This window comes from Gavia stellata, chromosome 6 (genome assembly GCF_030936135.1).
Source record: "Gavia stellata isolate bGavSte3 chromosome 6, bGavSte3.hap2, whole genome shotgun sequence".
In the NCBI taxonomy this organism is placed as follows: Eukaryota; Metazoa; Chordata; class Aves; order Gaviiformes; family Gaviidae; genus Gavia; species Gavia stellata.
Window position 1 is genome coordinate 7,352,032 of NC_082599.1, and position 17,033 is coordinate 7,369,064.

The window sequence follows — 17,033 nt, forward strand, 5'->3', positions numbered from 1 at the left end:
CACAGAAAACACTCACCCAGTCCCTTTCCTTTAAGAACAGCCAAGAGTAAAAGGATGCATAATTTAGCAGAATGGTTTTATTTGTATATCGGGTTATTTTAAACGTCAGCTAAGGTTATGTTCTTGTCTTCAGTTGCTGCTGGGTGTTCCTTCAAAGTCATTCTGAGTCACTGCTCTCCATCTTCATCTGCTGATGGGCCCCCAGGTAGTGATGGAAACGTAACTTCCCTTGACATGGATAACCTCCAATAAAGGAGCGACTTCCCTTTTGACATACTGATTAGAATAAACGCGGGGAGGCGGAAGGGAAGAGAAAGGGGGTCATAGCTCTTGAAAAGCATAGAAAACGGGTCACATCCTGCTCTCTGTTTCTGTGGCATCAGATGCACTCCAAGCTATTTGCAAAGCAGCAAGAAACTCATTAGACTGCTGCTAGGGCTATCGATGGAAACGCAAATCTTTACCTACAGTACCTTGTTCCACAGCAAATGAACAGCAGGCTGGGGAAAACCAGAAAGCTGTAAGTCTCAGGTCCAGGAGTCCAGCAGACTGAAGTATCATCTCTGTTTTTCAGATCTCAGTCCAAAAAAACCCCACGGTCCGACTTCACTCAGATTTTCCATTAGTTGCATCAACACTGACTTTAAACAAATTCCTCCAGGTTTCCATGAGCCTGAATAAGGTGAGGATCAGAGCCTGAGTGTTCAGTAAATCAGCCTCAGCCCAGTGCAATATGAAAGGGCTGTGCTCAGAGGGATGCAGTCTGGCTGGCGCTTTGCAAGACCAAGGGAAGCCTCCTGCAGAATCGAGCTTTTGTTTTGGCCTGACACAAGACTTGCCAGAGCCAGTAATTCTTTCCATTATCTTCCATGGGATTTGGATTAGGTGGCTTATAGTGAACTCAGCTTTGGCTGCCCAGAGCAATACTTCAGGAGATTATCTAGCTCAGAAACCAGGTAGAAGGTTTCCAGAAAAGTCCTGCCCTGGTCTTCCAAGGGATCCTGCTGCGACAATGACTGAGTCATTGCACTGGTCCCAGTAAGGCTACCTGCAACTGGATCACACAGCCAGGGGTTTCCCCTCACTAGAAAAGAACATTAACACCCCCCATCTCAACCCCTCAGTAGGGTCTGCGCTCGCTGTCACATGCATATTTTCCAGAGCGCCAAACATTGTCATTTACACCCATAAAAAGCTGAATTCAGCACTCTTTCCATAAAACGGATCGTGAACCCTTAACACCACTTGCCTCTCCTTGGAATAATAAATTATGAGGACAAATGGCAGAATCATTATCAGTTTCAATATCCAGTCATAAATAGTCTTGTAAGAACACTCAAATGATGGTGTTTTATTGCATTAGATATCACTTGCCATTAATTACAGCACGAAACTTTTGTACTTTGATGAAAAGCATTTTAGCCAGCTCAGTTATAAATTTAAAACAGTCTTAAAACAAAAGTCACCTCAAGTTGTGAGGTTTTTTTTTCTTCTATAGATCTGAACACAAAATAGCATTTTAAGCTTGGAATGACACTAAAGCAAGGTTTTATAAAAGCTATTTTATCGCATACACATTCAGCTTTAGCACTTAGAGCAAACTAACAGTACCCACGGCTATTTTTTACAATAACATTGTTGGCAGCTGGATTTCACGGCTACAGATACTTCATAGTTCGTTTGGTTTAGTAGGGGTTTTCTTACTAATGATGAAGTGCTGTTGTGAGTCAACATGATCTAGTTTATGTTTCTGCCCTGTTTCTTTTGTTTGGATCATTTCTCCTTCCTTCTGTCACTGTAACACACTACACGGGACAGAAACGCCGCTGGCTGCAGAGCAAGCCTGGCATCAACAGGAGCTGGTTGCCCCTAGCAAATCTGGGATACCCACAGGACCTCCCATACAGAAGTCAACGTCAGCCTAACTTCAGTGGGATGACCCACAGGAGTGAAGCCAAGATCTACATTTTCAAACAATTGTGGGATCAGTCTTCAAATTTGCAGGTTGAAGGGATTCAGGCTGTAGCAATTAAAGTTGCTGCTCCTGTGGAACAGGGTATCAGCCCATGGCATTGATCACATTTTGCGTTTGTTTGCAAAAGGGATTATTCCACCATTGTTCTGGACACGGTAACCTTACAGCCACTGCAGCCAAATCCCCCAGAGACCAGGATTCAGAGCCTCTGCTCAGCTGAACAGCAGTACATCTATTATTAAATCCAGAGGGCTTGCTAACATCCATACATGAATGTGCAGCCCCAAATCCAGATGCACAGCACCAGCTGTACTGGCTCCCACAGATTTTTAAGTAGGTTTGGAGAAGACATTTTGCTTTCCTTTCCCAACCCTCCAGGAGGAATGATGGGTGGCCTAGTTTTTAAATCATTCTCATGAGACCTGGGACACCAAGGTTTGGCTTTCTTCCTGCCACAGGCTCTCGCTTTGCCCAGGGACACAGGAAAAACACCCAGCTTCTCAGAAGGATGGTGAGAAACTGCTCAGGCTTAAGACAGCTAAGTTTAGGAGTCAAATTCCCATGACAGTCAATGGAGACCTGGCCCCTGCATTCAGTGGTGACTTCTTGTCCTCATGTGCCTGGAAATGGCCCCCAGGAAGATTTGCTCTGTAACCTTCCTGGAGACAGAGGTGAAGCTGACCAGTTTGCAGTTTTCTTGGATCCTCCTTACTCTCTTTAAGGATGAACCTAACATTAGCCTCTTCCCAGCCATTGGGGACCTTCCACGATCATCACCACCTTTCAGAGATGACGTAGAGCAGTCTCACAATGACATCAACCAGCTTCCTCAGCACCCTCAAACACATCCAGCTTGGTCTCATGCACCCATCTATGCCCATTTTGCTTCAGTAGTCCCTAAATTGATCTTCTCCTACTATAGGTAGCACCTATCTCCGCTAAATTCTGCCGCTAGGCACAGAGATGAAGAGGCTTGACACCAGACCTTGCCAGTAACAACAAAGGCAAAAAGCACCTCAGCTTTTTCCATGCCCTTTGTCACTAGGTTGGCCAACCCATTCAGCAGCAAATCAGTATGTTCCCGTTTTCCTTTTTCTGGTGACTTACCTGTAGAAATCCTTATTCTTGCCCTTCACACATGGCACCAGTTTCATCTCACTTTTGCCTTTTTAAATTTCATCCATGTTGGACCATATCTGAGATCTGAGGACAAGTGACATTTCCCAGGACTCATCAGCACCCGTAAAAACAGATGTCATTGACACAACTCAACTGTTGCTTGAAATGGTGACCATTTGCTTTTTGACACAAAAGTGAGAAATTGAAGAAAAACAGTCTAATTGCTCATTTAAGGCAGCCTGTTCTTTCCCTTCTGCTTAGCCAGTTAAAACCTCATTTGACAATCTGAGAGTTTAGCTCCCAGTGCTCTTGCTTAAAATATAACAGATGGCCCCTAATAAGTAAATTGAAAAGTGCAAATAAGGTTAAAATAATTTTTCTTTATTGAATATCATTAACTTCAAGGCTGTCCGCTTTAAAATGCTAATTAAACCTCACTTCCTTTTGGAGGGTTCTAGTGAAGAAAGATTGCCGTGGAGTAAATTCCGCTTGTTTGTAGAGGACAAGCCCAGCAAAGCGATAGCAAACTGGGCTATTACATGTCCCAAGCTTAAGAAGTAGAGTTGGAAGCTTTCCATTTATTTGTCCCTTCCATACTAGTTCCTTCCCACAAACCAAACACAGTCAAGAAGGGAATTCAAAAGAGGCCAAGTGTGAAACCCTGCTCTGTCCGCGTGGCAAACAACAGTTTCTCTAAAGGTCACTACTAGTCCAAACCAAATGCAGTTTTCAGCACAGGATGTCTGACACTATGTTATAGCCCTGCAAAATGTCATGCTGCAGGTATGGGGCTCTCCAGTGCTGGCACCACACACAGAGTACAAGAGGTCCTTCAGCACCTCGCCCCCACCTCATTCCTCATTTCCAGTTCAAATTTATTCCCAATCAGTATGTGCCACTTGTTCGTGTGCCAACATTGTTCTTTGGCTTGGATAGCTTTCCTCCTGCTCTTTACCCCCAACCTGAAGGATTTATACTAAACGATGGTTATCACCTCCCAGCTTCCACTTGCTAGGTGAAGCAAGCTCAGCTTTTAGTCTCCTCTCCTAGGACAGCCTTTCCCTTCCCCTGATCAATGTATGAGCCGTCTTCCTCAACTGTTCCACTTTTAATTCGTCTTTCCTGAACACAAGAGAGAAGATTTGCAAATGCCCTCCTAGACCAGATCTCACCAGAGCCTTGCACGAGGCAATGCTCCCATCTCAACTGGAAAGGCACTCAGGTGGGCTCAGGGATGACATTCACCTTCTTCATGGTCAGGTCATACTCACAGTTTCTAGTCACTATCTAAAAAAGCACAAGCATGTTGAAACCTTTCACTTCCTTTACCCCTGGCTAAAGGTTGAGCTCCCAGTCCAATACAGGTCCAAAAGGCCCTACAACTCAGCCCCCAAAGACAGCCTCATGCTCAACTAAAAGCAACGGGTGTGAAGCAGCCAGCGTTTTGGCAATGGCCTCAGGACAACAGCACATCACTGGGAGCAGGGAGATCCCTCTGCCTGGTGGGTTTGACCCCAGTTCCCCGTTTGCAGGCCAGTGCCGGTAGGCTGGAGGAAGCTCAAGGAGGGAGCAGTTTCCATGTCTTCCGTGATCTTGGGCTGCTGTAGAGGAAAAAAGCATGACACATCAGGCCACAAGAAGGGGAGACTGACTGGGTACCTGGGTCCCTTCACCAAGCAATTCCCAAGTGCAGACGCATTCTCCCTCCCCCTCTGAACACATGATTCTCGCTCATCCGAGAAAGTTAATTTACTTTGTCATTTAAAGATTCAGAGTATAAATTACAAAACACAGAACTTGATATAAATTACTCTTCCAGTCTCTCCTCAGTGATTTCTCACCTAGACAGTCTGGCTGAACATCAGCAACCCTCACCCCAAAATACTCATGCTATGGACAATCCAACACTGCCTGTCCAGTGACTCCGACTTACAGCAACATTTCCAGGCCAAGAGAGAAGGGGAAGAGTTTCCTGACATTTACTTTGGGCTTTACAGGAAACACTTCACAGAATCACAGAACCACTAAGGTTGGAAAAGACCTGTAAGATCATCAAGTCCAACCATCAACCAACACCACCATGCCCATTAAACCATGTCCCACAATGCCACGTCCACACGTTCCTTGAACACCTCCAGTGAGGGTGACTCTACCACCTCCCTGGGCAGCCTGTTCCAGTGTTTCACCACTCTCTCAGTAAAGAAATTTTTCCTAATATCCAGCCTAAACCTCCCCTGGCACAACTTGAGGCCATTTCCTCTTGTCCTATCACTTGTCACTTGGGAGAAGAGACCAACACCCGCCTCTCTGCAACCCCCTTTCAGGTAGTTGGAGAGAGCGATAAGGTCTTCCCTCAGCCTCCTCTTCTCCAGACTGAACAAACCCAGTTCCCTCAGCTGCTCCTCGTAAGACTTGCCCCATGATGGCTCATCTCGTTTGCTATGGAAGCCCACGGACAATGAGGGTTTAGCAACAGGCAGGGGAAGTTGTTAGCAACACTTGTTTAACCGGTCCATTTATAAAGCATGCCAAAACCACACACACCACCGATCAAAATGAAAAAATCTGTATTCACTGGGCAAATAGCAAAATAAGCCTATGCTGAAAGACTTTTGGGAGAGTCTGCCATGCTGCAAACACGGTGATATGGAATCAAACAGAACACCATGGCTGTATCTTCTGAGCCAAAAGTCATCCTGAGAAAAAAAATGGTTTCACAGCAAGGGAGGTCTTGAAATGCAGCTTATTTGCTTATTCATTCAGTTGAACTGTCTGACTAAATCACATATTGGATTAGCTGCATTCAAGGTCTTCTCTTCCCTCGGCTTGAGGAGGCATTTCTTCTAAGGCACAACAATGGCAGGGACCAGAATAATTAGGCTGAGAAATGGAAATTGGGAAAACATATTGTTGCCTTTCAACAACACCTTTCTTGATCAAAAAGGTATTTGTGCTATATGCAACTGTCCTCAAGTAGGGCAGGGATCTAGCAAAGAAATGATACCAGGAGTGACAGGGGAATGTCCTGTCCTAACCTAACAAGCTATGGCAGCAGTGTGAAGAGATGCTCACAGGAGGCATAAGCTGTGATACCAAAGCTGTGTGAGAAACCTTTGCTTCTTACTTGTTTTCTGCAACATGTTTTATTTTAAGATAAAAGTCCTCAGCTAAGAAGCAGCTCCATTTCTGCTCTGTTTCTCTGTCTAAGTCCTTCTGTTATATGGCATTGCTTAGACTATTTTTTAAGGAGAATTCCATCTTCCAATACACCAGTATTTATCAGACCTGGAACAGAGTTGAGGTTTTAGGAGGGTAGTGCATACATGTCAGTCAGAGAGTAAATATTGTCTCCAAACAACAAGTTGAACAGACCTTTGTTTTCCCGTGCAATGCTTGTCTAAGTCTTAAGGGAGCTGTCTTTTACTGAACCGGGATACTGAGCTTGCAGGCATAACACAAATGCCTGCAAGAGTCCAGCTTGAAGGGATAAACACAACCAAGGGCATGCAACAAAAGGACAAAAAGCAAGAATGTACGTAATAAAGCTCCTGACCTATGTCTGCTGGATATCTCCACGCAGGTATACGGAGAGGACTGTCTGAAGGGAGTTTGGAAGGTCAATCTCATGGATTTGACAGTAAAAACAGAGCAGTCCTAAAACAAGAAAGCTTTCTAGTTGTACAATGGTAACTGGGGACAAATCTTGCCTCCAAATTTGAGACCAACTTTCAATCAAGCCTTCAGGAGTTTTGGCACAAGAAGAAAAATTGGCTTTTTCTGTCCTCCACACCACTGCCTTTCTACTCAGCAGGGAGAAGTGACTCACTCGGGAAACAAATCACCTGATCTGTTGCAGACAGCTGCCATAAGACAAGATGAACAACAGCCAGACACTCCTCTCCCTTGTGGTCTTCTCCTTTTATTATAAAAGGAGCCCATATGAGAGCAGACACAGATGTCTACATCGGTCAGATGAATCCCACACCTGAGTGACCAAAGACTTCTGTTTGGCGGATGAGATACTGAAAGAGAAATGACAACCAGATGGATGCATTAGAGAGTACTATCGCACGGTATACCAAATAAAAGCAGAGTTAATAGTAGCATCTTAACAAAGAACATATCACAAATACCTGACAACCAAAGATCTTAGAGCAAGAAACATCGTATGCAATCAATAATATCACCAGTTGTTCTAATGGGCAGACTGACACATCAACGGATGAGGCAACTTAGCAAAAGACTGAAATCAGAGATCATTGCAGTATCTATAAGCAGTGATAGCTGCTCTTCACTCTTACCCCGCAGGGTATGTGCTTCAAGAACACTGAGCGAAATCATTGAGTTCCTGCAATGGTCGAGACATTGCCGTAAGTCTGGGATCACCGCAGAAGCATCACTCTGTTTGTCAAGGCCAACTTTAAGAAGCAACAGAGGAGCAGAACAACAAGTAAAGCAAAATGATTCTTGGGACTGGATCTCAGCAGGAGACAAGTTCACTCAGGAAAGTGTCACATAAGAGAAGTTCTCAGCATCCCGGAGAAGTGGAAACAGCTAACAAGGCAAACCATGTACAAGAAAAGGTCATATCTGCTGCAGGAGAGGAAAAAATGGTTCTAGGGAAAAAAAATAAACCTAAAAATCTTACATTCTGCTAATGTAAGCTTTGATGACTGAAAGCTAAAACACTTGAACTGGCTATCCAAAGAGGCTTGACCTAGGCTGTAACCAAAGCACAGAAGGTGAGCATGGGCTGTAACCACCTGAATATCCCAGTCAAAGATGTTCTACTCACACGCTTCAGAGACATGCTCAGAAAAAAGATGGTTACCAAAAAAATTCATCCCAAGTTCTTTTGCCTGGCACATCACATTGTGATTTTGACCTGCACAAAATGAGCGTAAAGTAATAACGAGGTAAGATCCTTTGGTGCAGATATGATTTTGTACCCAATTTGCACCAGTGTAAAACACCATACTAAAATCTCAAGCCACGTGGAATCAGGACTACAGTCACCTTCAGAGAAGCTTCTTAAGGAAACACTCCTCACAGGATAGTGATCCCCTGATACCTGGGTGAACGTCCACCCACCTTCTAATCATCCTCAGCCATATTTTTAACTTGTTTGCCAATTTCAACCCAATTTTAACTGAGGGTAAAGATCACACCAAAATCAAAATCCTAGAGATCACATGAAAAAATCAGAAGCTTGGGAGAAAAAAAACCCCCAAATTAGCACCGTTCTGCTAGGGAAGTGGTTATAACTTGGCCCCGTATTCATGACAAGCACCAACAGCAGACAGTTTAGTTCTCTAAAATGTTAATCCTTTCTTCCCCCACCCCCTAACCTGCAGGCAGCAGGCTGGGGACCAAGGCAATAGAAATACGGATAAAACAAATGATTTGTTGAAAGTTCTGCTTTGGCTTTTTGTGGCTTTAGATACACATCCTTCACTGCACTGCTCTGTGATCTGTGGTGGAAGCCACAACTCCAAAGGAAAAGAAAGCTGAAAAACAAAAAGGTCCCACTGGGATTACACGCAGCAGTATTCAGCTCAATTACTTATTAACGTACTGACAGAGCATAGACTTTTTTCAGTACATTACTTATTCAATCAGAGCTCCAGCTCTCTCCGACTGATCCCTTAAGAAAAAGCAAACATCTTTTCCTGTTTGTTTCCAGTAGCATCACAAAAGACTTTAAAGACTTCAGGCTGCAAAGAAAACTGTTTGTCTTTGGGTCATGGTACACTAGGAGCTTGAGGGTGAATTTAGTGCAGCTCTGATTGACTGGTGAGGGCACAGGGCCATCGAGCTAAGGAAGCTGCTTGGATTTTTTCCATGTAACTCCATGACCCACCTCCAACCTAGAGTGGCTTTGCTTGTGCAGGACAGGAGCTGCAGTTCAGACAGCGATGAACAAGCTCCTTGCAGCAATCAAGGGGATTTTTCCCGGACATGAGATCAATTTTCCAGCAGATTAGTCTAGACTGGGAATAGCTCAGTAGGTCTTTAAACACAGAAGCTAACCTTTTGTCTAGACAAGATGGGGATGCCATGTTGCTCACCTTGAAGAACAGTAAGGTCACTTATGGGGGAGGGAGGGAGGGAATCAACCTCCATCACATATGTCGAGGTAGAAGACACTGGCTTGCCTTTAGATTTCTGTTAGCTAAGATGTTAATTAAATCAGTAACCTCTCCACTCCAGACAACCAGAATAACGTAAGGTAGACAAGCTGGCAAAAAGCCATGTGATTTTTGGAAACCAAAGGGCACCACATCCTTCCATCATTGTGCCTGTGAGAGCTAGAAGCCTGTGGTTGCTTGGCAGGCTAATGTGCATTCCTGGAAAGACAAAAAGAGAAGAGTGGTGGAAATCTTACAGTAGCATTTCTTCAAAGGACCTTTCTAGGGGGAGATTTATTGAGTCTTATTCTGTCTGACACTAGTCAGTGAACATGTGCAACTTTGGTGAGCTGGGAAAAAAAAAAAAAAAAGAGCTTGTCTACAAATTCTTATACTCCAGACACCATTCCTCAGAGGCCAGCCCTAATAAACCCATCACCACAGCAATACTATAATTCAGTGGTGCTCAACTCCTGGCCCTTCAGAGCCTTGCATCTGAGTCCTTTCTCAGGGACTCCTGCAGCAAGCACGCAGTGCATCAGCTACCCTGAGGAAACTGTTTGAATGCTAACATTGGACATACCAGAGAGCCCCAACCCAGCCCAACAGAGAACGAAGTGTTTCCTTCTTCCTACCCAGAGAAGAGCTCAGGCCCAGAAAGGAGTTAAACCATCTAGACGATATCCTACTAGCACCCCAGAATGCTTTGTTAGGAGCCAATATATTATCTAGAAATGTTCTAACATGTGCTATGGGCTGGCAAGTGTAAGCTTTAACCTTCTTCAGCTGAGTAAGAAATTCACCCCGAGTCTCCTGTTTCACAGGCAAACAAAGCCAAAAAGCTGAAAGAGGAATCAGTCTTCTCACTCTGATAAGCCAAATTAGCTACTCAAGAAATTGTCCCCAAAACTGCACAAAGCTAAAACACCTCTCTGAATCCCTTCCCTGTGTGGTTAACCTTGGTGTCAAACCAGCAACCAGGCAGAACTAAAGACTAATGATGATCGTAATGCTGCTTAAACTAGTAGGCATTGTTTAACTTGCATTAATGAATCATTCTATACCTCTCTACAGCCTTGCTCAATGACAAAGCAACTGCTGACGGTGGAGGCCTGTGAGAAGTATTACACATTTTAGCACTGTACCTTGGGACCCAGAATAATAAGCACATAAAAGAGATAGATGTGTATTTGTAATGCCATCTTTTAAAGCAATTGCTTAAAAGAAGCTGCTTTAGAAACTCGGAAATGTAATTCTTGACCTTCCTGAGTAATCATGCTAATATCAAGAGAAGTTATAATTATTCAGTTGTGAACAAAAAAAAAAAAAAGGCACTGTTCGTACTCACAAATGAAGCACTTAAATATAAAAGGGAGAGCGAAGGAGGAAGGTGCCCACTCCCCTGCCACTCCAGAGGTGAGTCACAGCAAGGGGGTCCCACCCTCACCACAGAGATGCAGCAGGGACAGGGAGAGTGCTCCTAGGCCACTGTAATGTGGAGACTACAAATTTGAGTCACCCACCTCCAGCAGAGATATAAACCAGATCGCAAGTACTCAGTAAAGAGATCCTCTACTACCTACAATTCCCTGGCTTGCTCCCAAGGCACACTGCAACTTCTACAAGAAGGGAAGAAAGGCTTCAGTCACTTCCATTGAACAAGTCTACTCTATTCCCCAAAGAAATTTTATCCTAAGGGAAACATTACTGCACCATTCTGCAGTGCTGGTAAGTGTTCCCACTTGCACAGGGCGATTCAAATTCTGTGCCTTCTTCCACACATCTCTGTAGAAAGACCTGCTGGCTTGTACTTTCCTCTAAGATTTTCTCAGCCAGAGTCTACTTAATCTGGACTAAAACATCTGAAGTGGAAGAGTAGCAACAGAACAAGAACAGTTCTGCTCAGGATATCCAAGAAAGAAATGGGATATGGGTGGTATAAAAAAAAAAAAAAAAAAAAAAAAACCAAACCAAAAACCAGTGACCTTCATGCCTTGTTGGGAGCAGAGCCCTACTTCTGCAGTCACACTCAGCATGACACAAAGAATTTCATAGCCATGACACCTGAAGGAGGAAAGGAAAACAGTATAACCCCAAAACGGTGTGCAGATAAACTGACTCTGCTTTTTGAAACAGAAAGGAAACATGTAAAACTTCCCAAGGTTTGTTACCTTTTTTTTTTTTTTACAAAACTGATGTCAAGTAAAACATTGTGCAATGGCGTCTGTACCACATAAGGCCTCTGTGCTTTCCACAATTAACAAAATCCGACCACATCATGTTTATTTGCACAACAGACTTTCCATAGTGTCATGTAACAAGAATTCCCCTTCTCTGAGGATCCCAGGGAGTCTTTAAAGACTTTAATCAGCCTTCACACCACAAATCTTCACATATTAAAGAAAGATGGGATTAAGTCAGTGTGCTTATGCTTTCTGTTGGTTTCATGTAGGCAAAGATACAAACATCGACAAGTTACAGATGTACAGAAAGATAGTTTCAAAAGATTTAAGCAGGAGAAGTTGTGGAATTAAGATACTGTGCTAGATAGGTATGCAGAGAGGCCAGCACGCTAAACACATGGAATCAAAGCTGATAGAGATGGGCAGAGTGATTCATATATACACTAGACTTGACCTTGTCATCCAGCTATTTCAAAACAGCAAGCACGATCTGAAAGGTACCCAAGAAAAATTAAAGTCACAAACACACAGAGCAACATGATGCTTTTTTAATCAGATTTTCAATCACAATGTAATTTTTTCCACCAACACACTCAAACATAGACATTTAAAAAATTATTTTTCTACAAAGAGGAACAAAAGGATTTAAACAACTCCAGTAAATTCTGAGCAAATCTTCTCTGATCTTCTCCTTGGGAGTCCACTCTTCAGCCGACTTATAAATTTTGTTTGCTTCTATTTCGCAAGACAAGAAGAGGTTGGGTTGTAGATAACCTTCTGTTCAAGCTCAGCATATCTTTTCAGAAGTGGACGATAGAGCTAAAAAGGAAAAAGAAATAAATATGTCTAGGTTGAAAAATTAGATATTTAAATCACGCTGCAGTTAAAAAACATCTTCAGACCTGAAAAATGCAACATCTCCCGAGGTAGCTGAAGGTTTAGGGATTTTTCTTCCCCCCCGTTTGCTCAAGAAAATGCTGCAGAGCCTTCCTTCTTCAAATGTCACAGTCCTTTTTACCATCTCCTTTACAGCTTAATTTTATGACACGTACAGGTTGTTCTTATTGTGGCCGCGTTCTTGCTATAAGCAGAAGTCATTACTTCCAGAGGAAGCAGCTCTGCTAAAGTCACCTCTCCCAGTCTGACATGCCCCCTCGGTAATAGCTGTCCTAATCACCCAGGCAGAACTCCTGTCCTTGCCTCCCTCCGCTACCTCAGGACGGATCACTGCCTCTGTCCCCTCCTCCTCTGCCTTGCTAATAAGCGCACTGCCACCCCCTAGCACAGTCAAACACCACTGTCAGAAAGGTCCTCCTTGGCCAATATGCTGACCAGGGCCTTCTAAAATACACTTCACACTCCCTCTCCCGCCCCTCTCATACTCCCGTATCTATGTGAGCTTCTTCTCTCCTTCACATCTTTCACAGCCACAACTTTTCTCATCTACAATCTGCTCCTGATCCCAGGCCCAGGGGCACAAATGGAGACCCAACTTCTTTCCACAACTACACCAAGTATCTGAGTAGCTTTTTTGTATTTCCCTAGCTAGAATTCTCCAGGAATTTTTAGATCCAGAATTGTTACAAGCATAAAAAGAAGAATCAAGACTCCAATGTATTCAAAACCCCAGATTCAAACACACCCTATGCTTTTGGATCTGGGCGAGATCCATGTTGGGATTTGTTTCGTTACTTTTTTTTTTTTTTCACCCTTTGCTTCAAATTCATCACAGGACATGTTGCAGAAGATGAGCTCCTTGTATGTGACCAGGTTACATAGCAGAAACCCTGAATAGAGCCTAGCCATACCGCTGGCTCCAACCCAAAACTGTACTTCATCTAGAGCTTGGAGGTACACCTTCTTCCTTATCTCCTCTTTCTGGTTTTAACTGTCCCTCTAATAAAATCAGTAGTTTGACAAGCCATACCAGGATAGCTTCACTCCTTTGCTGCCTCAAGCACAAAGAAGGGACTGCCAGGAGCCAGTATGGGGTCCGGTACAGGCTCAAGCAGTCCTTAGGAGGATGCCATAAGGTCATATCCCTGCCGCAATGAATCCTAGGGGCCGCCAGTCTAGTCTACAAGCCCTCTGCACTGATGTTATTCATAATCAGGGCAGTCTCGCTCCTGGCTCCAGGTTCAGAGAGGTTATAGAGCCATAATGAATCATACCCAGTAAACTGAATTATTGCTCTCATCAATAAGTGAGATCCCAGCATTTAAATGCATTTTATCCTTTTCCAGATAAGAGCCACAGCCAACAACTGTATATGCATGAAAAATTCAGGAGGAAGATGTTTCAAGTGTAAACTATGAGGCCGTAGGAAGAGACACAGTTGTGCAGTTTTATGTACAGTCCTGCAGTAGCCTCAGTGCCTCTAACAGTCATGCTTTTCCAGATGAAACAAACAAAAATATCAAGAGTTTGCAGTTTTCTCATCTAGGAAATAAAGAATTAGTGTGTTTTGTTCTTGTGTTTCAATTGTTAGCAAAATACCCAGTTTCCATGTTTCCTTCTTCCTGAACAATAGTTTCAGTCTGAACAGTGAAACCTGCATTTATCTCTTCATTCCTGCTTCCACCTTCCACAATGGCAGGTGAGAGCAACTTAATGGACAAACTCTGCAGAAGAAGCCTGCTATGATCAACTCCTCCGTTTTACCAACCAGATGTTACAGAATTTTAAGTACATTTCTTCAACAGGTTAAGTATATCAAGGGGAAGAAGAGAAGGAGCACCTACAGCAAATGGAAAGAGAAACTGTTCAGTAGCCAAAGCCTCATCGGAACAGTTTTTAAACCTACCTCATGGTGATTAACTGAGGCTTACAGCATCTTAAACTTACACTTATTAAAACAGAGAAACCTACTCACTCCTACCTCTGCAACGGACTCATTCAGTGAGTCCGGGTAAGTCATTTAACATGTATGTGCTCCAACTCCTCTTCTCCACAGGACAGCGATACTGAGATCCATGGAAATTTATGCAGATTTATGGGGTTAGAAAATAAAATGCACCACTATTACGAAATACCACATGACTCAGCATGGTATTTTTAACTGACTACATGAGGGCCTTGTGGTTTCAGTGAAGTATGTGTATATATTCTTTTCATGTTCCCAAAGAATATTATTGCTCCCATTTCTGCTAAATATGCACATCAGAATAAACAAAATATTGAGCAGGCAACTGTGGCTATACTGGGAGTATCAGTATGCCAAACAAAACCAGCTCCTTTATTCGCTCAAGCATCTATAATCAACCCTTGCTATTTCTTACTTTGCTATTCTGTAAATTTGATAAACCCTAGGCGCTTCTCAGCAAAGATTCAGCACAACAGAGCTGCATTGGTAAGTGAGCTCAGCCACTGAGAAAGCAGGCTCCATATTACTTACCCAGCAGTATTTTTACAAAATACACAACAGTGCATTTACCAGAAGGCTGGGAAGTATTATTGTTAATACATCACTCTAAATTAAAATGTGTCAAAATAAAGGAACAACCACATTTACTGATACGGTTTCTTCTTTTCTGAAATGAATGCTACATTATGGACCATCTGAAAAAAATGCAAACAAAAAATTAAGAATATTCCTTGTACTCTATTCCTGTTCATTTGGGGTAAAAAGCAGCACAGTTCAGAGGGCTAAGCCAAAGTTTTAACTTCCTCTTCCTCAGGGAATTTGGTTGTAATACCACCAGCACATCATGGCTGATAAGCGCAGCAGTACTACAAGTTTTTCACAAGCAGTATTTTACATGCCATCTTGACAGCAGCTGAAGTTTGGGGCCAAAGCAGTGCAGCTCCCATGAAGTACGGAGAAGAAAAGCTAAACTGCACCGAGCAAGAACATGGCCTGAGCGCGCACACAGCTGTGTCTCTGAAAGATGCTCCTCCATGTCTGCTGTGACTGAACTGCCTCTGCAGAACTTCAGGCAACTCCTCCTAAGTGATTCCAGGAGCCTTTTTCCTGAGGCAATTATATAGATTTATTTTTATAATTGAGGTCCAAAGGGAATAAAGAACTCTCAATGATGCATAAAAACTCAAGAACATAAATTCCCTCTCTGTCATAGCCTCAAACCTAATATATCAGACCATGATATTTAACAAAGGTAATTACATGTATCACAACATGAACCTTATTATTGTCCATAATTTAATTGTCCTTGCTATATTACAGCCTTTTCTCCCGCTTATCTCTATAGGCTACTCCACAATATTAGCTGTACTCTGATGGCTTCATTTAAAAACCCTAAACTTCTCTCCTGGGACAATTTGGCCACACTCAAACAGTCCCACGAATAACTAAGAAAATGCTAATGATAAATTCTCTGCATTATAACAGAGAATAACTTAATGTGCCGTCCCTGGAAAATGCATTCAAATAAATGTTACCTTGCTCTCAAGCCCGAATCAAATATGTCATCCTCAGACTATATCTCACCATAGTACCAGCCTGTGAACTCAACAGGGCTTTTATTGTTTCTTTGTACAATGTGTGGAACAATGGGACATCATCCCTGCCGCCCTCGAAAAGCAAAAACAGCTACAAATTATTACTTCAAGTGACAATCCACATGGATCCTTCTATCTTCTGCAATGCTATGTTAGCCAATGACTGGAGCAATTCAAAATTTTCAAATTACAAAGATTATGCTGATGGTCATCCAATTTTAATCTACCCAAGTACATTTAATCTACCCTGCATAGATGAAAATTAATCAGTCTCTCACAAACACTTGCTACTTTTGATAGGTTCCTTTTTTTTTTTAAACCAAACTCCAATTACTCAAAGAGATTTGCTTAAGAAATCCAGAGATACAGATGTTTTATTTATTTTTACATCATAGCAGTTGTTCACCTTTCTTAACACAGAAAGAATACTCTTAAAGCAGAGAGAATAGGACAGTGTCCTGAAATACTCTGAAGACTCCTCCAAGGAACCACACCTCTAACTGTCACTTTATTTACTTCGGATATTCATTCTGCAAGCCTATCTTAATCAGTTTAATAGGTTAAAAAAATTATTGGCTACACAAATCACCTTAATCAAACTTCCATCAATACCCATTATATTTTTGTGGTTGTATTATTATTACCTACTTTGCACTAAATTACCAACCCAAATCAATTCTAGAAAACAACCTCCCCCCTCCAAAATCTAACTCAATGAAAATATCATTACTTTAGATCATAGGTCATTATAACCTTCCTGGGTAATAGGGTCACTTCTATAAATCCACCTACTTACAAGGCAATTCACCAAAGTCAAGAAAACCTGTTAGGTCTACATTCTCCCTTCTTGAATTTTTGCAGGATTAATACATCTCAGTAGAGTCAATAATGCAACCAAAAATTACGCATCCAGAGGTAGTGAACTGCGCTACACCTTCTCCCTACAAAACCCTACATAACAATATTACAATAAATCTGACAATACATCATAGGCACACGGCTTGTATAAACACAAGTGATCAACTCCAGATAATCATGTTCTCTCTCATGTTTTTTTGCTTAATTAACCAACTAGCCAACCGTCTCCGTTTTAATACATTACTAAAATAGAGCTGAATTCTAATGCCGGAATAATAGATTCTTTCTGTCTGTTAACATATATTTATTGCT

The 17,033-nt window shown here is 42.5% G+C and overlaps 1 protein-coding gene across 2 annotated transcripts in view; it reads right to left on the reverse strand.

Annotated features, from left to right (window-relative positions):
- Positions 1-7,147: 7,147 nt before the first annotated feature.
- XYLB (xylulokinase) overlaps positions 7,148-17,033 on the reverse strand; it is an 87,304-nt gene continuing 77,418 nt past the window's right edge. Inside the window, exon 19 of one of the 2 annotated variants that reach the window (XM_059818842.1) lies at positions 7,148-7,201. In XM_059818842.1, coding sequence (XP_059674825.1) covers positions 7,148-7,201 — 54 coding nt within the window. Of the gene's footprint in view, positions 7,202-12,081; positions 12,225-17,033 lie in introns of those variants that run through there. The other variant, XM_059818841.1, reaches the window with a different exon arrangement.